General features: G+C 44.9%; 1 protein-coding gene across 2 annotated transcripts in view; it reads right to left on the reverse strand.

Moving 5' to 3' along the window:
• The window catches only part of HIBCH (3-hydroxyisobutyryl-CoA hydrolase), a 787,172-nt gene that overhangs the window by 216,898 nt on the left and 542,592 nt on the right, over positions 1 to 27,682 (reverse strand). For both annotated transcript variants that reach the window (XM_075319035.1, XM_075319034.1), the window contains exons 9-10: positions 6,902 to 6,988; positions 3,861 to 3,919 (exon numbers count right to left, since the gene is read on the reverse strand). In XM_075319035.1, the coding sequence (XP_075175150.1) occupies positions 3,861 to 3,919; positions 6,902 to 6,988 (146 nt within the window). The remainder of the gene's footprint in view (positions 1 to 3,860; positions 3,920 to 6,901; positions 6,989 to 27,682) is intronic.

Raw genomic sequence — 27,682 nt, forward strand, 5'->3', positions numbered from 1 at the left:
TACCACGGTGGCGTCTTGCCTCTATGCTTACACTGCCGTCATGTCCGGTACACATAAGCTTGCGTTTCACTCACCGGATGCGACTTCATCGGGTGAGGCCGACGGCACTTTCTTGTGACGTGGCATCTAGTGGCGTGGGTACTTCCGGTCGGTTGTCGTCTGGGAGCGCACGTCACTGGTTAGGATGACTTGTCTGCGCATGCGCCCGGGGTTATAAAATGGCGATGCCCGTGGACGCTTAGCACGGCATATTTGAATATCGCCCTGATGTACACAGACGTGTGCGGTATGTATTGAGACTATGGGGCACTATTATTCTATTGCTATATGTACTTAGATCCTATTTTGAATCCCCCTTCTTTTCACAGTGTGTCTGGGCAAATTTGGACATATACTGCCATGAGCGGTCAGCACTGGCAGCTTTCTTTGAATGTTTTTTTAACTCCCCTGAAGAATGTATTTAATGAAACGCGTCAGGAGTATGTGTTTCGTCTACCTGTTACATCTATGAGGTTCACCATAAGGCTGACTTTGGGATTTAATGAGCTGGTTGACAGCCACCTATAGAGCCTGAACCTATTGAAAGCCCTGAAAGCCTGCCTTCGGATCTGGTAAGACCGTTCCTTTTCAATGGGATCCCATATTGGTGGTTTGCAGCCCTAGGTGGTGCTTTTAACTTCTTCTTCCAGGTATCCCCATACCCCCTCTGCTTATAGGGGGCTTGTGTATATATTAAGAAGCCGGGGTTCTGGAATTTTCCCTAGTTTGACCGAGGTTGGTTATTTTTGTTGGGTGATATATGTGCCCTTCTTGGAGCATTGGCATTATTGTTTTTTATGACCAAGCCTATTTCTTTTTATCCTCACGTTTTTATACCAGTGAATATCATCTTCACTTTTTATAAATTTCATAATAAAAGTTACAGTTTAGTTTTCTATATTCTATGGTGTCTCTATGATCCAGCTATCTGCTACTCAGCCACAAAGCTCTACACAGTGCAGCACCCCCCTATATCTCCACCCTCATCTCGGTCTATCACCCTACCCATTCTCTACACTCCGCGAACTACTTTCGACTAACATCCACACTAATCCTAACCTCCACTCTCGGCTCCAAGACTTTTACCGAGCTGCACCAATCCTCAGGAATGCTCTTCACCAAGAAACTTGAATGATCCACAACTTGCACAGCTTCAGACACTCCTTAAAAACCCATCTTTTTCCGGTGGCCTATCACCCTCCCTAATCAAAGTCAGTTAATATATATCCCCTCCCAGTGGCGTAACTAGAGTTTGAAGGGCCCTGATGCAAAGTTCGGACCTGGGCCCCCCCTCTACGTACACCGCCACTTGGGGTATGGGATAATGATGCTGACACTTGGCTCTTTCCCTCAGCACCCAGCTTCCCAATGTTCTGATATCCATCTTGTCATCGGCACCCAGATTCCCCATGCTCTGCTATATGCACATCAGAGCATGGGAAAGCTGGGTGCTGAGAGATGTATAGCAGAGATTGGGAAGGCTGGGTGCTGATGGAAAGAGCCCTTTTCCCTCAGCACAAAAAGTTCCCATCCCATGCTTGTATCTTTGTCCCCCTTGTATATAGTTCTCCAAATACTATAATGGCCCCCACATAGCCTTCCATATAATATAAAGGGTCCCACATAACCCTTCATATATTAGAATACACTTCTATAGTCCTCCATGTATTATACTGCATTTTCCATAGTTCTCCATGTATTATAATTCACCCCATAGTCCCCCATATATTATAATCCACCCCATAGTCCCTCATATATTATAATTCACCCCAGGCCTCACATGTATGGTGCAGCCAGACCCCCATGTATAATGCAGCCAGCCCCCCATGTTCCATGTATAATGCAACCAGCCGCCCATGCTCCAGGTATAATGCAAGCCCCCCCCACGCTCCATGTATAATACAAGCCCCCCCCAATGCTCCATGTATAATGCTGGCAGCCCCCCATGCTCCATGTATAATGCAAGCCCACCATGTTCCATGTATACTGCTGGCAGCCTCTCCATGCTCCCTGTATACTGCTGGCAGCTCCCCCATGCTCCCTGTATACTGCTGGCAGCCTCCCCATGTTCCCTGTATACTGCTGGCAGCTCCCCCATGCTCCCTGTATACTGCTGGCAGCCTCCACATGCTCCCTGTATACTGCCGGCAGATCGCCAATGTTCCCTGTATACCGCTGGCAGCTCCCCCATGCTCCCTGTATACTGCTGGCAGCTCCCCCTTGCTCCCTGCATACTGATGGCAGCCCCCCATGCTCCCTGTATACTGCTGGCAGCCCCCCATGCTCCCTGTATACCGCTGGCAGCTCCCCCCTGCTCCCTGTATACTGCTGGCAGCTCCCCCATGCTCCCTGTATACTGCTAGCAGCCCCCCATGCTCCCTGTATACTGCTGGCAGCCCCCCATGCTCCCTGTATACCGCTGGCAGCTCCCCCCTGCTCCCTGTATACTGCTGGCAGCTCCCCCATGCTCCCTGTATACTGCTAGCAGCCCCCCATGCTCCCTGTATACTGCTGGCAGCCTCCCCATGCTCCCTGTATACTGCTGACAGCCCCCCATGCTCCCTGTATACTGCTGGCAGCCGCCCATGCTCCCTGTATACTGCTGGCAGCTCCCCCATGCTGCCTGTATACAGCTGGCAGCTCCCCCGTGTATGCACTGATTTAAAAAGAAATACAAAAAAACAAGTTTTTACAGCTCTCCTCGTTCCCCCGCTGCTGTCCTCACGTGTCCTCGTCCACCGCTGCTCCATCCTCATCTCTCCTTTGCTCCCCTGCAGCTGCGGTCGGCGTCCTCCCGCCCTGCGCTCTGTGATCTGAGCACAGCGGTCGCACAGGAGTGACATCACCGCACAGGCACAGAGGGAGAATGAAGGAGCGTGGAGCTGCACATGCAACTCAACGCTTCTTCATTGTTGCTGTGTGTGATGACGGGGAAGGGGGGCCCGGTGCCACCGCCGCTGACAACAGCGGCCGCGTGGTCTGCGCCATATCAGCGCAGCTCCTCTCACAGAAAGAAGCTGCTTGCTGATCTGCGGAGCAGGCCCCTAAAAGCTGCCGGGCCCGGTCGCAGTCGCGACCTCTGCGACTGCGGTAGTTATGCCCCAATCCCCTCCACTATTTCTCAGAACATAACTCTCCCTTGGCTCATGCAGCCTTTATCTATCCCATATTTTTTCAAGATGGCTGGACTGTCATTGTAAATAAACACTTCTATCTCATGTCACCACCACCTCAGCCCATTTTAGATTGTAAGCTTTTATGAGCAGGGTTGTCATTATTTTTGCTTTAATTATTGTATCTTCTCTAATGGTTACACATGTTTGTTTGTATATGAACCTCAGAATTGTAAAGCACTGCAGAATATGTTGGTGCTATAGAAATAAAGAATATTATTTTTAGATCTGCTCCAACATCATGCTGCTTTCAGATGGGGTAACAAAAACATGGTGACAGACATTTTTTTTTTACTTTTTAACATTACAAGTTAACATGACTTGTAACATAACAACATGACTCCAAATAGAAGTTTTGACATTTCTTTAGAAAGTGAAAGAAATTTTAATTATTAAAAAGTAATTATTACTCAAATTGAAACAGCTCTTTAGTGACCAATGGATACATTAAAAATAACAAGTTATCATATATCAATTAGTTTATTTGTTGCTATATTTTATCATATACAGCATTTTCAGTGCCTATATGCACAAATTAGAAACAAAGGGGATTTCTGCAACAAATTACAATATATATGCTTTCATGCCTATCAACAGACTTTTTATAACATGAAACTGTAGTTTTATATAAAATACTGATGTATTTACCTGTTAATTTTCTCCAAATGTTCTGCAAGAATGAATGGGTCATCTTTATCGGTCTTACTCTAGGCAAAGCAACAACACACAGATAACAAAAAACTTTAAGATTTGTATATTTCTAAATGCAAAACAAAGAAAATAACACCAGTAAGTTCTATATGCTGTATGGCAAGTTATATTATCCATATAAATTAACCAATTACCAGTAAACAAATACAACAAAATGGCTTGTTTTTTCTTATTTTATTTTTTAAACATAACAAAAAAATTGACTTTGCTTCAATCAGTCAAAACTCAGCTTGAATCTTAAACTGATCTGGAAAAAGCTGATTGTTTGCTATGGTCAACATCACTAGTATTTCTATTAACAAAGTATATCCTAATTTAAAAAAATCTAATAGCACGAAAAAAGCAAAGTAATAATACAGCTACGTCTTACATTTTAGCATGTTTTGAGATCAGTTGTGTTCAAAGCCTTCTATATCCTTTCTCTAATATACCGTATATTGCAGACTTTTTCACACACTGATAAAGTTACTTTAAGAGGGTTACAATTTCCGTTAATGTGAACCTATCAGAAATAAAAGAGTGGGCATCCCCAGGATACAGGTAAAATATATCTTTGTACTGTGTTAGCCAGTAGAGATAAAAAATTGTTTAAAAGAACTGAAGTCCTCAGTGGTTGATACCTTTTAATGGCTAACTGAAAAGATGGTAATAATAGCAGGCTTTCGAGACTACTCAGGTTAGACCTGAGTAGTCTCGAAAGCATGCTATTATTACCATCTTTTCAGTTAGCTATTAAAAGCTATCAACCACTGACGACTTTAGTTCTTATAAACAATTTTTCATCCCCAGGCTAGTAATTTTCTGAAAGTTAGTGACAAAATCGCTCCTAATTAGTGATGGGTAAACTCTGAGGTATTCGGGATCAGCGTATGCAACCAGATTTAAAAAAAAAAAATCTAGTTTAGGACCGGAATTAATCCTGGATATCTGCCTGAACGCCAATCCCCATATAAGTCTATGGGGACCCAAATATTGTGCTTTAAAATGGTAGTAGAAAGGGTTAGAGGGATTAGAACAGACAAGTTATACTTACCGGCCTGAATCCACAGCGTGCATACATGTTCTGTGCCTGCGCACTGTGACTTCAGTATGCAACAGAGTTGAAATCATCGTGGGACCTCGCGTGGATTACGTCAAAACTGGGTGTTGGGTTAATAAATTGGAGTAAGAGGGAGGTTTCTTTTGTATTCTATTTCAAATAAAGGATTATTCAGTATTTGGGTTTATTTCTTTTCACTTACAGATTATTAATGGGGGGGGTCTCAAAGACGCCTCCCACTATTAATCTATGGCTTAATGGCAGATGTGAGCTGTCAACCCCTTATACTACCCCGAATACACCACACTAGGGCAATCGGGATGAGCTGGGTAAAGTGACGGAAATGTTGCATTTAAAGGATGCAACAATTCTGAGCTGCTGCAGGCTACTATTTTTAGGCTGGGGGCCCAATAACCATGGGTCTCCCAATCATGAAAATACCAGCCCCCAGCTGTCAGCTTTATCATGGCTGGGTATCAAAATTGGGTGGACCAAACATTGATTTTTTTTAATTATTTATTTAAATAATTTTAAAAAAGCTGCATGGGCTCCTTCTTATTTTGATATGCAGCCAAGATAAGCACACGGCTGGGTGCTGCAGCCTGTAGCCGTATGCTTTATCTGTGTAAGTTTTATAATATGTGGGACCCTACGCCAATTTTTTAAATTATTTATTTTTACACCACTATTGACATGCAGACAGCGTGTGTGATTCGAAGCACAGATACACTGTCACACAAGGTGTTGGCATATTATGACTGAAACCAATCACAGACGCTGGAAATGCCAGTGAGTGGAGGAAGCAATGAACATGTAAGAGCTTAATGAGTGGCACAAGAATGAGTATTAAAGCCGCGTTGGAAACTCAGTAAGTATAATGCTCCAAGTTTGTTCTTTATTTTCATTCTTTTTCCGCTATTTATTTTTTTTTTAATTATCCGGATGGCCGGCGTTCTCTGAGAACTCAGTGTCCGGTGTTGGTGCATGGATACTAGGTATCCGGCAGGGATCCCGAATTTTACAGTCCGGGTTGGCCCATCACTACTCCTAATGATTTTCTCCTAAAGACGGGCCCAAAGTTTTGTGTTGTGGGATCCTGGCATGCAGAACGGGAGCCCACCATCCTTCACAGCCCTTCTCCCACTAAAAATAACAAGATCTACTTCTGTTCACTTATCCACTTACATTAATAAGTTATCAAATGGTAAAAGCTATAATCATGGGGCAGCACTGGAGAAGTGCAAAAAGATTGATCTTTCTCTTTCACTACAAGAGGATCATGGAGGGTTGTGAAATCCCATTCTGCATGCTGGGATCCCATGACCCATTAGTTCATGACTGACTTTGGATAAAAGTCAAGCCTTTTCAGTTGGGCATTAGGAGCCCTAAGATCCTTTCGACACTAATTTATAGTTAATAAAATCATGGGTCATAGGCTGCCCATTGACATAGACGGGTTATAGGAATTCTTTAAATAATATAATAGGCAGAATAACAAACAAAAAAAAACCAAGATAATCACTTCCTGCAAATCACTGGAATGACGACGGACATGCCAGCACTCATGTGACATTGTTATGACATTTGAGCGCTACATGCAAACAACGACATTAATGTGCTGCTTTGCTCACTCTTCCCGAAGACAAAACTTTTACATCCCAGGAAGTTGTGAAAGTTGCAGCCCATTAGCGGCCTCTGATTGATTGCAGTGCTCACATGGAAAACAATGCCACGTGAGTGCTGAGGAAATAGGAGCCAACATCATTTGTGTGGGAGAAATCTGTTTTGTTTTTTTTTTTTTATTTATTTTACACTGGGGAATACATATCTTTAAAAAAGTTGTCCAAGTAGTGGGAAACCATTTTAAACACATTTATAAATTAATCTACTATTCTATCTTCTTATATTACTAATCACCAAATAAACTGTCACTAGGTACCTCTTTATGGTAAGAATCAAGTACATCAGTGATGTCTTCTTTGGATGGACTTTTCAATGTTAAAAGATCTTTTTCCAAGGAAGGAATCTATAAAAAAAGATTCAGAGGCTAAATAGATGGACGTTAAATCCAACAAAAACTATGTGCAAATATGTAAATATATAAGTATGGAAAGAGTAAAGATTTGCACTTTATAATGAATACAGCATTATTATCTAGCAGGTATAGGATCCTATGAAAAGCAATACTGAGCCAGCTGTCAGACAGTGTTGAAGCATGGTTAATGCGCTGCTCACTATGTACTGTGCGGTGACTGAAGCCGCGCCTCTATAACTGAAAGCCGGAGGCTGCTGGAGGAATAAAGATCAATTTCTCCCAGCACCGCGTTAGAAAGCTATCAACCTGCAGATCAACAGCATATCTGCAGGTTAACAGTGTTTTGGTTTTTTGCATGACAGGTTCCCTTAATGAAGTTAATTGTATGTACAGTAAAGGAAATCATTATTTGATCCCTTGCTGATTTTTTCACTTTGCCAACTGACAAAGACATGAACAGTCTATAAGGGTAGGTAAATATTAACAGTGAGAGATAGAATATCCAAAATAAAATCCAGAAAATCACATTGTATAAATAATATAAATTTATTTGCATTTTGCATAGAGAAATAAGTATTTGATCCCTCTGTCAAAGACGACTTAATACTTAGTGGCAAAACTCTAGTTGGTAAACACAGCAGTCAGACTTTTTTGTACTTGAGGATGAGGTTTGCGCATATGTAAGGAGAAATTTTGGTCCACTCCATCTAGCTGCAGAATTACAGGAATATTGGGTTTGAGCGCTAATCGTTATCCTACGGATATTTACTAATTTATATCCTTAAAATTATAGACTGTTCATATCTTTGTCAATTGGCAAACATACATCAGCAAGGGATCAAATAATTACTTCATTCACTGTATGTAGCAAAAACGCTGTAAAATGTAGACAAGTTTGCTGTGGTTTTTTGCAGCAATTTTGCATTGTCTCATTGCTTTCTCTGGGTGAAAAAATGCTGAAAGAATTCACATACTGCAGAAAATCACATTGTATAAATAATATAAATTTATTTGCATGTTGCATAGAGAAATAAGTATTTGATCCCTCTGTCAAAGACGACTTAATACTTGGTTGCAAAACTCTAGTTGGTAAACACAGCAGTCAGACGTTTTTGTACTTGATGATGAGGTTTGCGCATATGTAAGGAGGAATTTTGGTCCACTCCTCTTTGCAAATCATTTCTAAATCATTAAGATTTTGAGGCTGCTGCTTAGCAGCTCCCTCCATAAGATTGCTATGGGATTAAGGTCTGGAGACTGGCTAGGCCACTCCTTGACCTTAATATGTGCTTCTTTTTGAGCTACTTCTTTGTTGCTTTGGCTGTATGTTTTTGGACATTATCCTGCTAGAAGACCCAGCAACGACCCATTTTTAATGTCCTGGTGGAGGGAAGGAGGTTGTCACTCAGGAATTTATGGTACATGGCTCCATCCATTGTCCCATTGAAGCGGTGAAGTAGTCCTGTCCCCTTAGCAGAGAAACACCCCCAAAACATTAGGTTTCCACCTCCATGCTTGACAGTGGGAATGGTGTTCTTTGGGTCATAGGCAGAATTTCTCTTCCTCCAAATACAGCGAGTTGCGTTAAGGCCAAAAAGCTCAATTTTAGTCTCATCTGACCACAGCATCTTCTCCCAATCACTTTCAGAATCATCCAGGTGTTCATTTCAAGCTTCAGACAGACCTGCACATGTGCCTTCTTGAGCAGTGGGACTTTGCAGGCACTGCAGGATTTTAATCCATTACGGCATAATGTGTTGCCAATGGTTTTCTTGGTGACAGTGGTCCCAGCTGTCTTGAGTTCCCCCCATGTAGTTTAAGGCTGATCTCTCACTTACCTCATGATCCTGGATACCCCAACAAGGTGAGATTTTGCATTTGCCCCTGATCAAGATCGGTTGATATTCATTATGTATTTCTTCCATTTGTCTCTTTCTCACCCAGCGTTTTACTTATGGTTTTGTAGTCCATTCCAGCGTTGTGCAGGCTTATGAACTTGTCCCTGACATCCTTAGAAAGCTCTTTGGTCTTGCCCATGTTGTAGAGGTTAGAGTCTGACTGATTGAGTGTGTGGACAGGAGTCTTTTATACAGGTGACAATTTAAGACGGCTGTCTTTAATGCAGGTAACAAGTTGATTAGGAGTATCTAACTGGTCTCAAGGAGCCATAACTCTTAATGGTTGGTAGGGGATCAAATACTTATTTCTCTCTGCAAAATGAAATAAATTCAAATCCAATGTGATTTTCTGGATTTTATTTTGGATATTCTATCTCTCACTGTTAAAATTAACCTATCTTTAAAATAAGAAAAAATGCATAGAAATAAATTCATATATATATATATATTTATATAAAACCTTCGCTGAATTAAAGGTTTATTGTTATTTCTAACCTTGTTCCAATGATGGAAATAATATTCCAATTACATGTACAAATAATCACATAAAAACACATAAATTTGCAGTATATATACTCTGGAAACCCTAAAAAAAAGGTTTCTAAAAGTATGTGGAGCCCCGGCCGGCGGCTACCACCTTTAAGTAGAAAAAAATATATGATTAAAGATCAATTAATATTGAAGAAGGGTTGGACGTTTTTTTCATGGATAAAAAGAATTAAATAAATGTGTAGATGTCCAAAAATACCACAAAGGCCTCCAACACACATCCGTGCCGTCGGTACGTGTTTGCCATTTTTTGCACGTACCGGCGTCACGGAGACACGTTCAGCAATGCTACCCTATTGTAGCAGGCACACACACGTAAAACCACATGGAACGTGCGTCCGTGTACTTTTGTACGTGTGCACGTTTTTCTACACGCTGACATGTCAGCAGCACGGGTGTCACATGACCCGCACCCGAACCACACGGGTGTAGTGTGACACGCGCCAGAGAAAACACACGTGTCAGAGAAAAAAAAAAAAACCTTAACTCACCTTCTCCAGCCCTCCTGTCTCTGCCGCTGCTGTCACTTTCTGCCGACCGCCGTTCATTATTCTCATGTAATATTCACTTCACTGCCTGGCAGCAGCAGCAGCGGGGAGACGGGAGGGCTGGAGACAGAAGATCAGCACCACGGACAGCAGCAAGGACCATGTGAGTATGTAAATAACCTGTTCTCCATATGTTATCATGGACAGCATGCGGAGAACACACGTGGCCCGCACTTACCAGAGACACATACTTACCTGCACACAACACGCAGGGAAAATACGTGTCTCTCGGCACGTGCGTGATTTTCACGTGAGTGTGTCGGAGGCCAAAGATGAAGTCCTTTCTGAGTCAGAGCAGTGTTTTTAGAGCTTATTGAAACTTCACAGAGAAAGCTACAGTTCCTCCAAATCATTCAAATATTGCTATAGACCATGCGCTCCACATGAACCATGCTCTCTTTGGTAAGTTTAAACTTCCCGCACTCCTAGCGCTGACACACAGGAGTATTGCAGGAATGCAACAATACACCGGGGCGCCCGTAATGGGTACCCAGTGCAGGTTACCTGATAAACCGATACCAGTCTGGAGATTCCAAGGCAATGCAGTCTCTGCGCTGTGTGTGTTTTTTGTGCCTGGATACGATGGTTGCAGCAAAGTTAAACCAGGTCTCCTGTGTGAAAACTCCCGATGCCTGGAGACACAGATGTTGGCAGGATTGTGTCAAATCACGGCTCCACTCTGAGAAGGCATACAGATCGTTAGGTTCCAGGGTTAGAGGTTCTCCAAGGGCACGAATAAGGAAGCTGTTTTGGGCATCCACCCGTTGAATAAGTTGGAAGTTTGAAAGGATCGGACAATTAAGACTTCACCGCAGAAAAGTATGCTGAGCTAAATCCGACGCGCATTTCGGGGGCATTAACTGTCCCCTTCCTCAAGGATGGCCCAGTCACTTAATTGGATCCTATTTATGGTGCAATTGGATTGAAGTACACCATAAAAAAAAATAATAAATAATAAATAAGTCCACATAAAAATCCATTTGTAAGATGCGCATTAAATGCAAGATTTTTTTCAAAAACAACAGTTTTTTTTTCAAAAAACGCAAGACTCTTCATGACATGAAATAATAAAAAATAAAATATATATGCATACCTACACAGTAAAAAATACATGCATCTGTGGCGCCCCTGTGGTTAGGCACTACAGGGGAATACAGCACCTTAACAGCAAGGTGCAGTGCTCTTTGGTCACAGGTGAAAGAGAGAAGAAATGCAGAGTCTTATATTAGATTGAGTAACATTGACTCAGCAGCCCCTACCTTCATATTCCTGGGACTGTTTATATAGCAGGTCCATGGGGGGGTGGAGCTTAGCTGAGCGTGAGACACAACGTGGTTTCCAGGACGACTGGGTGACAGTTAGTGAGTTAACAGTCAGTCAGTAAGGAGTGACAAGAAGAGACAAGAGTAAATTGATGACTGAAAGAAGGGCTAGAAATAACATAGGCCCGACGTCCTGAGCGAGGGTACCCCAAAAGAAAAGAAAGACACAGGAAAAGGGGTAACCCAGACAGAAAGGGGACACTTTAGGTCTGGCGAGAGTCGGCTGAAGAGTTCAGATCGACACCGGTATAACGGAACCGAGGAGGTTTGTCAGGTTTATCCCCAAACCATTGACTGTTAACCTGGGATCCTAAATTAGAGGAGTCCCGGTACCCATCAAGAGTCTGACTACTAACCCCAAGCAGAGTTCACGACGCTGTTGCGAGATAGATAAAGAAATCGTCAGACCCCTGGGAAAACCAGTGACGAGACTAACGAGTGGGTTAAAGAGGGAGTCACAGAGCCCTCAGAGCAGAGACCGAGAAAGAGACAAAGAAGGGTTACCTCAAAGAGAGACTCTGTCATCAAATCTCCTCCGAAACGTGTGACTATTGGCCTTCTGGTAACCGAACTGTTTCTGCTGTGAACTGTGCAAAACAAACCAGATGCTAGTAAAAAGGACTTGTTTAAGCTGATGTGGACTCGGTGTGTCATCTCTCCGCCGTTCTACAGGACCCTTCAGAGAAGAAGGAAGCCATCACCGCTCGGTCGCTTCCCTCCTGGTCAGTGACCCGCCGCCCTGAGGTAAAATAGCTCCATCTGTGGGGAGCTGGGAGATCTTAAGCTGCCGTCACCATCGCCTCAGAGGTCGGCCGCGGGCAGTGCTGGTATATCCCGCTTACCAGACACCACAGGTGGCGTCACGTATATCCCCAAAATCATCCCTGAACCCCATTCCACAGCCGCAGTGTTAGTGCCCAGGGCACGAAGCTGGGACCGACCACCTGTGATAACGCCATCGAGAGTAAAGTATCCGTAGTCCCGGCGCCAGAGTACCCCTACCGAAAACCCTGATGGTCGACTCAATTGGCGTCACGAACAGGATCGTACTTAAAAACCAACAATATGTGCCTAAAAAGACTTTATTGGCTATGTAAAGCGCGCACAGAACCGCCATAGTCATTGTAATTAAACGGCGTTGCTCATTGGTTTGAAATAGGCGTGAGCTACCACAGAAATTGAAGCTGCGCCACACAACAGGTGAAAAGGAGAGCGAGGATAAGTCCCACACAGCGCTCTGCTCAGACTACCCGAAGTGCAGTGGCTGGTTCCGAAAAAACCTGAAAACTGACAAAAGTCGGGTCTGTCTATGCAAAAGCCTAGTGTGTGCTGAACTTTGACTGTATCTAAAGGCTTTGCAACTAGCCGCAATTAACTAAAGGGGCGCCGCCATGAGTGAGGATAACGATTCCTGGGTCCCTACAGAAGGAGGAGCCGCGCCAGTAGCCTCAATAATGCCAATAACCTTGCCATATGTGCCTGGAGCAAAATGGTTGCCAATCTATGAATGGAAACTAGCTCCACCTGTGGGGAGCTGGGAGATCTTAAGCTGCCGTCACCATCGCCTCAGAGGTCGGCCGCAGGCACTCTGGCAGCTTTTAAGAGGAAAATATGTGCGGTGATGGATATGTATGCTATGACCGGGAAACAGCGAGCCGCTCTGGTGCTGGGAGAATTAATCGATGCAGCAGAGTCATGGAAAGATACTGACAGAGACTCCGTAGAAAATGTATCTGCCAAGTTAAAAGCTGCCTTTGAGAAACGCACCCGGGCTGAGTTGAGGATGATATTCTACCAATGTGAACAAGGGCCAAAGGAAACCATCAGAGATTATGCCTTACGTTTATAGGTAGCACTCCGGTCCTTAAAGCAAGTGGATCCAGCAAGTGTGGACGACGAGGATAGAATGCTTGCCGAACAGTTCATAGCTGGCTTGAGTTCAGAAGTCAGTCGTCAGCAGGTGCATATGTGGGTCTTAGATCACCCTGATGTTGACTTTGATGCTATAAAAGATAAAGCAATAACAATATTACAGTACAAGTTGCCGGCCAAGTCAGTGGACCCGTCCTGGCAGGTTGATACTTCTCCCGCCGGCATATCAAATGCTTCCAAAGATTTGGTAAAAGTTGTAAAGCCGGCCGAGACATCAAACACAGAGGATGATTTGCACAACCAAGTACAGCAGCTGACTAAAAAGATGGACTTTGTGCTAACACTCTTGCAGAACCAGCCAGGTTCACAACTACCCAGTAAAATACAGTTAGCTGATTCTTCTGAGGATGTTCCATGGATGAAGAAAAGGTACATGTCGCCCGTGAAGGGGACCAACATGTCGCCCGTGGAGGGGACCAACAAGTCGCCCGTTCAGGGGACCAACGCACCATTCCAACGCAGAGCCATGGACCACACGGATTCTTCAGGACAACCCGTCTGTCTTCGTTGTAACAAGCCAGGCCATTTCGCAAGAGGATGTCTTTTAAACTTTTAAACCGGCGCTTCCTGGGGACCAGGGCCGAGCCTCAGGAATAAGACAGTCAGCCCCGAAAGACTGGCATTGTCGGTACGTGGGAGGCCGCCCGTACCTTAATATTACACTAGAAGGAATCCCCATGTCCGTTCTTTTGGACACTGGGTCACAAGTAACCACCATCCCACCTACATTGTACAAACACTATTGGTCTGATGACTATCTTAGACCCCCAGATTCTAGTTTAGTTATACTAGCAGCCAATGGACTACCACTAAACCAGGTTGGGTTTAGGGAAGTCACAGTAAAACTGGGGAGAGTAGAGTTAAAATATCAAGGATTATGTGTGGTAGACGATGACCCTAACAACAAATGCCCCTCCATGGTACTTGGAACAAATGTAATTGAAAACTGTCTTGGGGAAGTATTGTTTTTGCTCCGACAGATTCCTGTGACTGCTGATCATGGACAGAGGAGAGTGCTACATTGTGAGATTCGAGTCCTGACACACAGACAACAGGTAAATCTGTCTGGAGGGGAAATTGGCAGTGTACGGGTTACAGACCAATTTCCTATTATGTTACCACCTAAAAGTGAAATGATGATCTGGTGTCGAGCAGCTATCGGTCTTAGAGGAAATGAATACCAGGCAGTTGTAGAACCGGTATACTCAGAGCACAGACCTACGCTGCTGACAGGCAGAGGGGTGGTGGATGTACGCAAAGGAAGAGTACCAATTTGTATCATAAACTGTGGGGAAGAGGAAGTAAAATTACCCAGGTACGCTACAGTAGCAAAGCTGTACACAGTCTGTGACAGCCATATACAGGCGATAAAGCCTTTGCCCCCGTCAAATCAAGCGGAGGACAACAACTCCAAGGGACAGCTGGAGGAATGGTGTGTGTCAGCAGTTACATGTAGGGACTGATACCACCCTTTCCTATCAAAAACATGGAATCTATCGGGTAGCACGAGAATTCGAACAGGTGTTTAGTAAGCATCCGTTAGACTTTGGGAAGGTCGAAGGGGTACGTCATCACATATCCACAGGGAATCATCCCCCAATTAGACTGAGACATAGACCCATGCCACCAAAACACTACCAGTGTGCAAAAGAGATGCTGCGGGACATGAGCGAGGCAGGGGTTATAAGAGATAGTTGTAGCCCCTGGGCAGCCCCCTTAGTCCTAGTTAGAAAAAAAGATGGCACTATGAGGATGTGTGTGGATTACAGGGAAATAAATAAGATCACTCACAAAGATGCTTACCCGTTACCCCGTATAGAGGAGTCTCTTGCTGCATTGAGGACTGCTAATTATTTTTCTACATTAGATCTCACTAGTGGATATTGGCAGGTCTCCGTGGCAGAGGAAGACCGAGAGAAAACAGCATTTACAACACCAATGGGCCTATGTGAATTTAATAGGATGCCTTTCGGATTATGTAATGCACCAGGAACATTTCAAAGGCTCATGGAATGTTGCCTGGGACACAAGAACTTTCAGACCGTACTCTTGTACCTAGACGATGTAATCGTACACTCCAAGATCTATGAAGATCACCTGGAACACTTGGCTGAGGTATTTGCATCTCTAGCAAAATATGGAATGAAGCTTAAACCATCAAAATGTCACCTGCTGAAACCAAAAGTCCAATATCTTGGACATGTAATTAGCGCAGATGGAATAGCACCAGATCTGGAGAAGATAAAAGCTATCCAAGATTGGCAGAGACCAACCACCGTCAGAGAAGTACGCCAGTTCCTGGGTTTGGTAGGATATTACCGGAGATTTATAAGGGGCTATACGAAAATGGCAGCACCTTTACAAGACCTACTGGTAGGCCAAACTAAACAAAGAAGGTCAGAACCGTCATTGGTATGGAGTAAAGAGCAAGAAGATTCCTTCCAACAGATGAAGACAGCTCTGACTAATGAGGAAATATTGGCATAACCTGATTATAACCTACCATTTGTCCTGTACACCGATGCAAGTAATGTAGGCCTAGGAGCAGTATTATCTCAGGTACAAGATGGAAAAGAAAGGGTAATTTCTTATGCCAGCAGGAAACTTCGACCCACTGAAAGAAACTCTGAAAATTATAGTTCTTTTAAGTTGGAGTTTTTGGCCTTGGTCTGGGCCATAACGAAAAGGTTTAAACATTATCTGGCTGCTTCAAAATTCGTCGCCTATACGGATAACAATCCATTGATGCATCTGGACACTGCAAAACTTGGTGCACTGGAGCAACGCTGGATGGCCAGATTGTCAAATTTTGAATTTATCATCAAGTACCGGACAGGCCGTAAAAATGCCAATGCTGATGCCCTGTCTAGGAATCCTCAGGCATATCTACCAGGATCAGTAAAACAGGAGGATGACTTGGAGGAAGTATAACTCCCAGCTTTCCATAAGAACAGAAAATGGGAAGTGACAGAGGCCATTATCTATCAAAACCAGCAGAATATAGCATTGAACCCGTTTGCCTTACTATAATTGGAAAGAAACCCAAGATAGTGATCCGGCAGTAAGCCTAGTGAAAAAGCTAGTAACCGAACCAAGCTGCAAACTTACAAAGATTCCCCACTAGAGGCCAAGCAATTGTGGAAAGAAAGAAGCAGGTTATTTATCCATCAAGATAAACTGTGCAGAAGATATATTAATCCTAGAACACATGAGATGGTTTGGCAAATTGTGGTTCCAAAAGGAGACACCCAAATGGTGTTAGATATGTATCATAATCAATCAGGAGATTTTGGATGGAAGAAGTTGGAGATCCTATTACGTGAAAGATTTTACTGGATTGGCATGAGATCTGCTATAGAGAAATGGTGTAGAGATTGTGGACCATGCTCATTAAGAAGAAAAGACCGTAACAGTCAGAAGGCACCACTACAGTCCATTATTACCAAACAGCCATTAGAGCTGGTAGTCCTTGATCACGTCAAGCTCATACCCAGCAGATCTGGTTATACTTATGCTCTTACCATGGTGGACCACTATTCCAGGTTCCTAGTAGTAGCTCCAGTGAAGGACTTAACGGCCCGAACAGCGGCAAAAACATTCCAAGCCTATTTTTGCAGATCACATGGATATCCAAAACGGGTATTAACAGATCAAAGCCCGACTTTTGAGTCTTCTTTCTGTAAATTATACGGATGCAAGAAAATTCGTACTACGCCTTATCATCCTCAGACTAATGGAATGTGTGAGAAAATGAATCACATTGTGATAGAGCTGCTAAAAACCCTGCCCTTGGAGGAGCGGAACAGATGGCAAGAGAAGTTACCAGATCTAGTTGACATGTATAACAACATTCCAGTAAGCTCAACAAATTGCACCCCTGCATACCTTATGAGAGGAAGACCAGGAAAATTGCCGGTGGATTTGGAGATGGACATAATAGTTCCTGAAGAAAATACCTCAGATGCAGATTGGGAAGTAAAAAGAAAGGAGCAATATCAGAAAATACAGGAATGTGTCGAGAGAAGCCTGGAAAAATCAAAGGAAAAACAAGAAGCAAACTTTAACAAAAGTGCTCAAGGAACACCCTTACTACCAGGTGAATTAGTCTTAAAGAGAAAAAGACGACTGCATAAGTTAGATGATCAATGGGAGGCAGAACCCTACACTGTACAACCATCAAACGTCAACAGCCAGAAAACCTGTTTGATTAGCAAAGACAAAGGTGAAATAACAGGAATGGTGTCCAGGGATCATTAAAAGAAATAGAAAAACCACAAAGAACCATATCAAAAAAACACCAAAAAGGAGCCAAGACAAATGATATGTGTGCACACAGAATGTGGTGACCCTTCCTCATAAAGATGGCTGCAGCCAAGGTGCAAGATGCTGATGTCACAGCCACTCAACCTCCACACTAGAGGGGAGGGGAGGCTGCTTAGCATAAGACATGCACACTAATAAGGCTTGCACTGGAAGCCCCTCATATAATGAGTGAAATGCACAGTGTCTGAACTGTAACCTATAAATGACGCCAGAAACCCAGGTCAGGCGGGCAAAACAGCACTATATAGGTGCATCTCGCACGGATACACGAGACGCACAGTGTCTGAATTAAGGCCTATAAATGACGCACAACACCAGGTCCAGGCGGGTCAGTTAGCACTATATGAGTACATAACACATGAGAGGCTCACTATTTAACCACCTGAATTCAAAAGGTCCACACACATCCTGCAAAAATGGATAAAATGTGCCATACCTCAAATAGTGAGATATTAGTTTATAATGGGCCAAAATCTAAACTAATATCTCACTATTTGAGGTATGGCACATTTTATCCATTTTTGCAGGATGTGTGTGGACCTTTTGAATTCAGGTGGTTAAATGGTGAGCCTGTCATGTGTTATGTACTCATATAGTGCTAACTGACCCGCCTGGACCTGGTGTTGTGCGTCATTTATAGGCCTTAATTCAGACACTGTGCGTCTCATGTATCCGTGCGAGATGCACCTATATAGTGCTGTTTTGCCCGCCTGACCTGGATTTCTGGCGTCATTTATAGGTTACAGTTCAGAGACTGTGCATTTCACTCATTATATAAGGGGCTCCCAGTGCAAGCCTTATTAGTGTGCATGTCTTATGCTAAGCAGCCGCCCCTCCCCTCTAGTGTGGCGGTTGAGTGGCTGTGACATCAGCATCTTGCACCTTGGCTGCAGCCATCTTTATGAGGAAGGCTCACCACATTCTGTGTGTGCACATATCATTTGTCTTGGCTCCTTTTTGGTGTTTTTTTATCATTTAAAGAAATACCCTCAAAAGCTGCCACCAGTAGAGAGAATTCCTATTCAGAGAAAAGAAGAGAAAGAAAGAATAGTCAAGACAATTTTAGGAGAACTTCCTGCAGATTGGCCGCAAGTAGAAGGCGCATACTTGATACCGATGGTGACTTTTCCTTCCACAACCCAGTGAAACGCCCAGAGCAGAAGAACCACCCATTGTAATGGAATCAGAGATTTCTGCAGTCGGTGTACCTGCCATTTCCACTAGGAGAGTACGTAGACCCTCAAGTATACCAATTTACGCAGGTCAACACGTATTAAATTTGGCTGTAAACCGCTTAGATACAGAGAATAAAATGTAGAAAGTGGAATATGTAAATAGTTGAATAGGTAGATAGTATTAATATATAAAAGGGGTAAAGGAAGTTTGCATAATGCTGTATAGGGGCCAGGAAGGTGACTCCAGGGCCAAGAGGCCTACAGTGAGTATGACTGATATGGAACCTCACCACACTTAGAACTCAAACTAAAGCACTCGTAACTGTTGATATATTTTTCTTTATGTTGATGCACTTTAAGCGAAGACCGAGCCACAGGACTGGGTGTGGCAAAAGTTTCTTTAACATCTTACGGCCAATGGACTAATGCTGTATGAGCTGGTAACCTATCTTATTCAATTTTTGTAGTTTATATGTTTAAGACTGTTAAAAAAAAAAAAAAGTAAAGTAAATATTACCAACATGTTATGGTTAAATTATAAGAAAATGCTTAGCTTAACCCAAACCTTGTTGCCACACTCGGGGATGAGTGTGATTAACTAAGGGGGTATGTGGCGCCCCTGTGGTTAGGCACTACAGGGGAATAAAGCACTTTAACATCAAGGTGCAGTGCTCTTTGGTCACAGGTGAGAGAAGAACTGCAGAGTCTTATATTAAATTGAGTAACATTGACTCAGCAGCCCCTACCTTCATATTCCTGGGACTGTTTATATAGTAGGTCCATAGGGGGGGTGGAGCCTAGCTGAGCGTGAGATGCGACGTGGTTGCCAGGATGACTGGGTGACAGTTAGTGAGTTAACAGTCAGTCAAGTAAGGAGTGACAAGAAGAGACAAGAGTAAATTGATGACTGAAAGAAGGGCTAGAAATAACATAGGCCCGACGTCCTGAGCGAGGGTACCCCAAAAGAAAAGAAAGACACAGGAAAAGGGGTAACCCAGACAGAAAGGGGACACTTTAGGTCTGGCGAGAGTCGGCTGAAGAGTTCAGGTCGACACCGGTATAACGGAACCGAGGAGGTTTGTCAGGTTTATCCCCAAACCATTGACTGTTAACCTGGGATCCTAAATTAGAGGAGTCCCGGTACACATCAAGAGTCTGTCTACTAACCCCAAGCCGAGTTCACGACGCTGTTGCGGGATAGATAAAGAAATTGTGCAGCATCAGACCCCTGGGAAAACCAGTGACGAGACTAATGAGTGGGTTAAAGAGGGAGTCACAGAGCCCTCAGAGCAGAGACCGAGAAAGAGACAAAGAAAGGTTACCTCAAAGAGAGACTCTGTCATCAAATCTCCTCCGAAACTTGTGACCATTGGCCTTCTGGTAACCGAACTGTTTCTGCTGTGAACTGTGCAAAACAAACCAGATGCTAGTAAAAAGGACTTGTTTAAGCTCATGTGGACTCGGTGTGTCATCTCTCCGCCGTTCTACAGGACCCTTCAGAGAAGAAGGCAGCCATCACCGCTCGGTTGCTTCCCTCCTGGTCAGCGCCCCGCCGCCCTGAGGTAAAATAGCTCCACCTGTGGGGAGCTGGGAGATCTTAAGCTGCCATCACCATCACCTCTGAGGTCAGCCGCGGGCAGCGCTGGTATATCCCGCTTACCAGACACCACAGGTGGCGTCACGTATATCCCCAAAATCATCCCTGAACCCCATTCCACAGCCGCAGTGTTAGTGCCCAGGGCACGAAGCTGGGACCGACCACCTGTGATAACGCCATCGAGAGTAAAGTATCCGTAGTCCCGGCGCCAGAGTACCCCTACCGAAAACCCTGATGGTCGACTCACATCCATACCCCAATATGCAATATTACTGTCTAAAAACACACAACCTTCAGATGCAAATAAATGGAAGCTAAAAATAATTTTTTTCTAACCTAAAATTAGATAGTATATTGTTAGGTTAAATAATAAGTAAGGGGCATTTGGGCTAATTAAAAGCAAAGAGTTCAATGTCATTATTAAGTCCGTTAGGTTTTAATGTATTTAGTTTAAAAATCCATTGACGTTCAGCTCTTTTTTTAAGCTCGGATCTCGAACTCGGAGATCTAGTCTAGCAGGGGAAGGCACCTGTACATGTAATAATAAAAGGACAAGGAACACACAACCCCAAAAGAATTTAAGAAAAAGAGGCAAATAATAGCAACCAAAATAAAGCAATACGTACCACTATCACTATGGATTTGTTCATGGTGGGAAGAAGAAACGCAAGAGGGGGTGTAGGGGAGAGACATTCACCAAAAAGAAAATAGTCAGGCAATAAAGGATCCACAAAAGATTTTTAACCTTAGTCATCAGTTAACTACTAACAAGACATCTTTATTACAGAAGGCGTTGAAATTTTCACCTTCTACAGGTTTCAATAAATTTCAAGCGTTTATTGGGGTCAAGCAATTTATGAGGAAATTAGCTTTGAAGAAGTAGTTTTTAAAAAAAAACATCTATTGAAATAATTAGGTAATACTCCCAATATGCAACCCACTTCGAGGGTAAAAAACACTGATCTTAAATGCCAATCAAATTTTCACCCACTTAATAAGTATTCAGACTCGCTCCTCACTTTTCAAAAATGTGTCCTCTATGACATTAGACAGATTAAAAAAAAAAAAAAACATGGAATGTGGAATAACTTAACACAAAAGGAAAAACTTGCAATCAAACAATTGAAAGATAATGGAGAAATTATAATACGTCCAGCTGACAAAGGTGGGGGTATAGTCATTATGGACTTGGTGAACTATGAGAGAAAGTCAGCTCGACTTTTGGGCGATAGGAACACATATGAGGTTTTTAAAACTGATCCTACAAATGCATATAAGGAAGAATTGAATTCCTTGGTCAAAAGGGGCCTTGACAAAGAAATTTTAAATAAAGATGAGGCTTTATATATAACAAAACAATCCCCTAGGTTGGCAGTATTTTATCATATACCTAAGATCCATAAGACATTACTGAATCCACCGGGATGCCCCATTATATCAGGGATTGGTTGTTTAACAGCCAATCTCTCGAGATATATAAACATCCATCTTCAAAAGTGGATCCCACTACTGCCTGCCTACCTGAAAGACAGTACCCAGGTTTTACAGCTTCTACAGAAAGTAAAAATCGGAGAATTATCTTTTAGGTTCAATCGACATTACCTCATTATACACTATTATAGATCATGAAAAACATTGTGAAGCTTCAAAATATTTTTTGCAAAATCTGGCTTTTTTCGCAAACACAGGTTGATTTTTTGGGGGACTGTATTCAGTTTATCCTAAATCATAATTATTTCCGTAATGATGCCCAATATTACTTACAGCAGTGGGGTACAGCCATGGGGACCAGGTTCACACCGAGTTATGGAAATTTGTAAATGGGACGGTGGGAGGAGTCTACCATATACCCAGGTGGCGTGATTCGGGAGAACCTGGTCCTCTGGCGTCGCTTCATCGACGACATTTTGTTCATATGGTCAGGTGACCAAAACTCTCTCCTTGAGTTTTTGGAGGGTCTATATATGAATGAATTTCATTTACAATTTACCTCCTCATTCAGTAAAAAAATGATCAATTTTCTTGATCTGAACATTTTTATTAAAAATGGCAAGATTGAAACCAAAACCTATCACAAACCAACTGATAATAATAGCTATATTTCATTAACCAGCTGTCATTTACCCAGCTGGCTCCTCAACAATTCAAACAATTCAAAGAGCCAATACATTGGAGCACGCAGGAACTGCGGTAAAATGGAAGATTTCGAATTAGAGGCGGTTAATCTAACCAATAAATTTGTAGAAAAAGGTTATAAGGAGGGGTTCCTGGATGGAATATATCAACAGACCAAACAGATCCAAAAGGAAGAGTTTGTTCCATAAAAAGTACAATGAACCCGTGATACATAAACCAAATGATTTTAATATACCTATAATATTGCAATATACAGGACAAGTAAGGTTTTTAAAAAATATTATAAAAAAGTATTGGAACCTTCTTAAGGAAGATAAAATAACAGGAGATCTTAGTCCCCCCTTTCCAAACGTCGTCTACAGGAAGGCCAATAATATAGGCAATTTGGTAACACCCACTATACGGTAGGGTATAAATAATTTACATAATAAAGGAGGTATGTTTAATTTGAAAGGTTATTTTCCATGTAGAAAATGCACTATTTGTAGAAATATAAAAAATTTAACACGAAAATATTTTTTTTGAAAGGACAAGAAGTCACCATTAGAGATTTAATTACCTGTCAAACAAAAGGAGTAATTTACTGTATCCAATGTCCCTGTCAAAACAGGTACATTGGGAGAACAATAAGACTCCTATGTAGAAGAATTGGCGAACATATCAGAAATATTAAAAATAAATGTAGTAAACATCCTTTATCTAAACATTATTCATTTAAGCATTATTCATTTAAATGGATCATTTAAAGGGGTGGTTCACCCATTTTTTTTATTTTCTGTAGAAGTACTTCTTACAATTCTAGGTATTTTCTCCATTGGCTTGTATTTCCATTTCTGGCACTGAGCGGCGCTATGCTGCACGCTCAGTGCCGGTCACATGACCCCCTGGAGCTGTGGCCGTCAGCATCCTCTGACGTCCCGGCATTTCCGGGCTCTCAAACTGGTCGGGTACGTCACAGGAGGCTGGCACCACTCAGATTGAGTGACAGGGCTGTGGGCGGTGACTACCGCACGTCACAGCTCAGCAGCGAGGGGAGGATCTGGAGGACGTCAGTGTGGAGCCGGCAAAGCGTCCTGCAGATGGTGAGGCGCGGGGCGCCAGTGTGCAGTACAGGGGGGTTCTTCAGCTGAATCCCCCCCTGCACGTAAGTATCTGATCACACTCCCCACCCGCCCGCTCTGCTGCGATGTCAGGAGAGCGGCCGGTGTCGGGCAGTGTGATCATCTGCTCCTCCCAGCAGCAAGACACTGACAGGCATGTCACCGCTGTGCTCTGCCATCTGTCCTGCTGCATGGGACCAACTGCCTGCACTCTGTCACCTGCACCACAAGTCACAGAGTGGAGACAGTTGGTGACAGAGCACCTCTGCCCCCCCCCTCTTCTTTCCCCACTCTCTTCTCCCCTCCTCTCTCTTCTCCCCCCCCTCTCTCTTCCCCCCCCTCTCTCCCCCTCTCTCTTCCCCCCCTCTCTCCCCCTCTCTCTTCTCCCCCCCCTCTCTCTTCTCCCCCCCTCTCTCTCTTCTCCCCCCCTCTCTCTCTTCTCCCCCCTCTCTCTCTTCTCCCCCCCTCTCTCTCTTCTCCCCCCCCTCTCTCTCTTCTCCCCCCCTCTCTCTCTTCTCCCCCCCCTCTCTCTCCCCCCCTCTCTCTTCTCCCCCCTCTCTCTCTTCTTCCCCCCCTCTCTCTTCTCCCCCCTCTCTCTCTTCTCCCCCCCCTCTCTCTTCTCCCCCCCCTCTCTCTCTTCTCCCCCCCTCTCTCTCTTCTCCCCCCCTATCTCTCCTCTCCCCTCCTCCCTCCCCCCCCCTCTCTCTTCTCCCCCCCCTCTCTCTTCTCCCCCCTTGCTCTCTTCTCCCCCCTCGCTCTTTTCCTCCCCCTCTCACTCTTTTCCTCCCCCCCTCTCTCTCCTCTCCCACCCTCTCTCTCCTCTCCCCCCCTCTCTCTCCTCTCCCCTCCTCCCTCTCCCCCCCTCGCTCTCTTCTCCCCCCCTCGCTCTCTTTTCCTCCCCCCCTCGCTCTCTTTTCCTCCCCCCCTCTCTCTTCTCCCCCCTCTCTCTCTTCTCCCCCCCTATCTCTCCTCCCCTCTCTCTTCTCCCCCCCTCTCTCTTCTCCCCCCCTCTCTCTTCTCCCCCCCTTGCTCTCTTCTCCCCCCCTCGCTCTTTTCCTCCCCCTCGCGCTCTTTTCCTCCCCCCCTCTCTCTCCTCTCCCCCCCTCTCTCTCCTCTCCCCTCCTCCCTCTCCCCCCCTCGCTCTCTTCTCCCCCCCTCGCTCTCTTTTCCTCCCCCCCTCGCTCTCTTTTCCTCCCCCCCTCTCTCTTCTCCCCCCCTCTCTCTCCTCTCTCCTCTCCCCTCCTCCCTCTCCCCCCCTCTCTCTTCTCCCCCCCTCTCTCTCTTCTCCCCCCTCTCTCTCTTCTCCCCCCCTCGCTCTCTTCTCCCCCCCTCGCTCTCTTCTCCCCCCCTCGCTCTCTTCTCCCCCCTCGCTCTCTTTTCCTCCCCCCTCGCTCTCTTTTCCTCCCCCCTCGCTCTCTTTTCCTCCCCCCTCGCTCTCTTTTCCTCCCCCCCTCGCTCTCTTTTCCTCCCCCCTCGCTCTCTTTTCCTCCCCCCTCGCTCTTTTTCCCTCCCCCCCTCGCTCTCTTTCCCACCCCTCGCTCTTTCCCGCCCCACGCTTTCTTTCCCGCCCCTCGCTCTTTCCCGCCCCTCGCTCTCTTTCCCGCCCCTCGCTCTCTTTCCCGCCCCTCGCTCTTTCCCGCCCCTCGCTCTCTCCCCCCCGCTCGCTCTCTTCCCCCCCGCTCGCTTTCCCCCCGCTCGCTCTCTTTCCCCCCCGCTCGCTTTCCCCCCCCGCTCGCTCTCTTTCCCCTCCCCGCTCGCTCTCTTTCCCCTCCCCGCTCGCTCTTTCCCCCCCGCTCGCTCTCTTCCCCCCCCGCTCGCTCTCTTTCCCCCACGCTCGGTTTCTTTCCCCCCCGCTCGCTCTCTTTCCCCCCCCCGCTCGCTCTCTTTCCCCCCCGCTCGCTCTCATTCCCCCCTGCTCGCTCTCTTGTCCTCCCCCCGCTCGCTCTCTTTTCCTCCCCCCCCGCTCGCTCTTTTTCCTCGCTCTCTCCTGGCATGGTCAGTACAGAAATCTCTCCATCGTGGAGGGGTGAGAGGAAGTAATAAACATGGTGTCCCTACTGTGTCTGTGTATTTATTTCTAATAAAGTATTTTTCTCTGTGTGATGTCTTTTTTTTTTTTTTAAACCCTTTGTTGGAGATTCTTAATGGCCAGGTTAAACTTGGCCTGACATTAAGAATCTCGGGCTTTATACCAACTGGTAAAACATAGCTGGTATTAACCCCTTATTACCCAGCGTGCCACCTGCCACCAGGGCCACTGGAAGAGTTGGATACAGCGCCTGAAGATGGCGCTTCTATGAAAGCGCCATTTTCTGGGGCAGCTGTGGACTGCAATTCGCAGTGGGGGGCCCAGAAAGTTTGGGCAACCTTGCACTGTGGATTCCAATCCCCAGCTGCCTAGTTGTACCTGGCTGGACTCAAAAATTTGGCAAAGCCCACATCATTTTTTTTTTTTTTTTAATTATTTCATGAATTCATGAAAAAAAAAGGGCTTCTCTATATTTTTGGTTCCCAGCCGGGTACAACAAGGCAGCTGGGGGTTGGGGGCAGCCCGTAGCTGCCTGCTGTACCTGGCTAGCATACAAAAATATGGCGAAGCCCATGTCATTTTCTTAAAAACGTTTTCAGGGAAAAACCTTTATAAAAAAAAAAAATGCTTCCCTGCATTTCTATTGCCAGTGAAAGTAACACCAAGCAGCGAGGGTTAGCAGCCAGTAGCTGCTTTGGTTACTCTTAGCAATAGAAAATGCAGCGGGAGCCCACAAACAATGTGATTTTTTTGTTTTTTTATTTGTAATGAATTTTTTTAAAAAAAAATCGGCATGGGCTTCGCCCATCGAGCACCTGAGCATTTTACTGCTCATTCATCCCAAGTAATCAGATGACTCCAGTGTCGGCCGATTACTTGTTCTGTGTCCCCCTGCATCCATTGCAGCGTGTACGGGCTGTGAGGTCAGCGGAGTGGAGACAGTGACATGCTCTGCTCTGACACATAGTGTGCTGCATGTCACTATCTTTCACCACTCTGGTACTTGTTGTGCAGGTGACCGGATGATACATGTCACTAACTGCCCCACTCTGAGACTTGTTCAGGTGAGAGTGTATGCAGTTGGAACAATGCAGCAGAAGTCACAGTGGAGCAAGTTAGTGACATGTATCATCCGGTCACCTGCACAACAAGTCCCAGAGTGGATACAGTGACATGCAGCACACTATGTGTCAGAGCAGAGCATGTCACCAACTTGCTCTGCTCTGTCACCTGCGGTGCTGCATGTCACGTTTTTGCCGCGATTTGGTGCGTTTTTTGCTGCGTTTTTGCTCACTGCATTTTTAATCAGTGCACAATGCCATTAAAGATTGTTGATGAAAAAAAAAAAGGTCTGATGTCATTTCCTTATTCAAAATGTTCATTGTATGCAGGAGAGCAGACAGCAGCTGCAGAACTACAAGGCTCAGCATCCTCCATTCACTAGTGTATGCAGGAGAGCAGACAGCAGCTGCAGAACTACAAGGCTCAGCATCCTCCATTCACTAGTGTATGCAGGAGAGCAGACAGCAGCTGCAGAACTACAAGGCTCAGCATCCTCCATTCACTAGTGTATGCAGGAGAGCAGACAGCAGCTGCAAAACTACAAGGCTCAGCATCCTCCATTCACTAGTGTATGCAGGAGAGCAGACAGCAGCTGCAGAACTACAAGGCTCAGCATCCTCCATTCACTAGTGTATACAGGAGAGCAGACAGCAGCTGCAGAACTACAAGGCTCAGCATCCTCCATTCACTAGTGTATGCAGGAGAGCAGACAGCAGCTGCAGAACTACAAGGCTCAGCATCCTCCATTCACTAGTGTATGCAGGAGAGCAGACAGCAGCTGCAGAACTACAAGGCTCAGCATCCTCCATTCACTAGTGTATGCAGGAGAGCAGACAGCAGCTGCAGAACTACAAGGCTCAGCATCCTCCATTCACTAGTGTATGCAGGAGAGCAGACAGCAGCTGCAAAACTACAAGGCTCAGCATCCTCCATTCACTAGTGTATGCAGGAGAGCAGACAGCAGCTGCAGAACTACAAGGCTCAGCATCCTCCATTCACTAGTGTATGCAGGAG

Source organism: Anomaloglossus baeobatrachus, chromosome 7 (assembly GCF_048569485.1).
Source record: "Anomaloglossus baeobatrachus isolate aAnoBae1 chromosome 7, aAnoBae1.hap1, whole genome shotgun sequence".
NCBI classification, from domain to species: Eukaryota; Metazoa; Chordata; class Amphibia; order Anura; family Aromobatidae; genus Anomaloglossus; species Anomaloglossus baeobatrachus.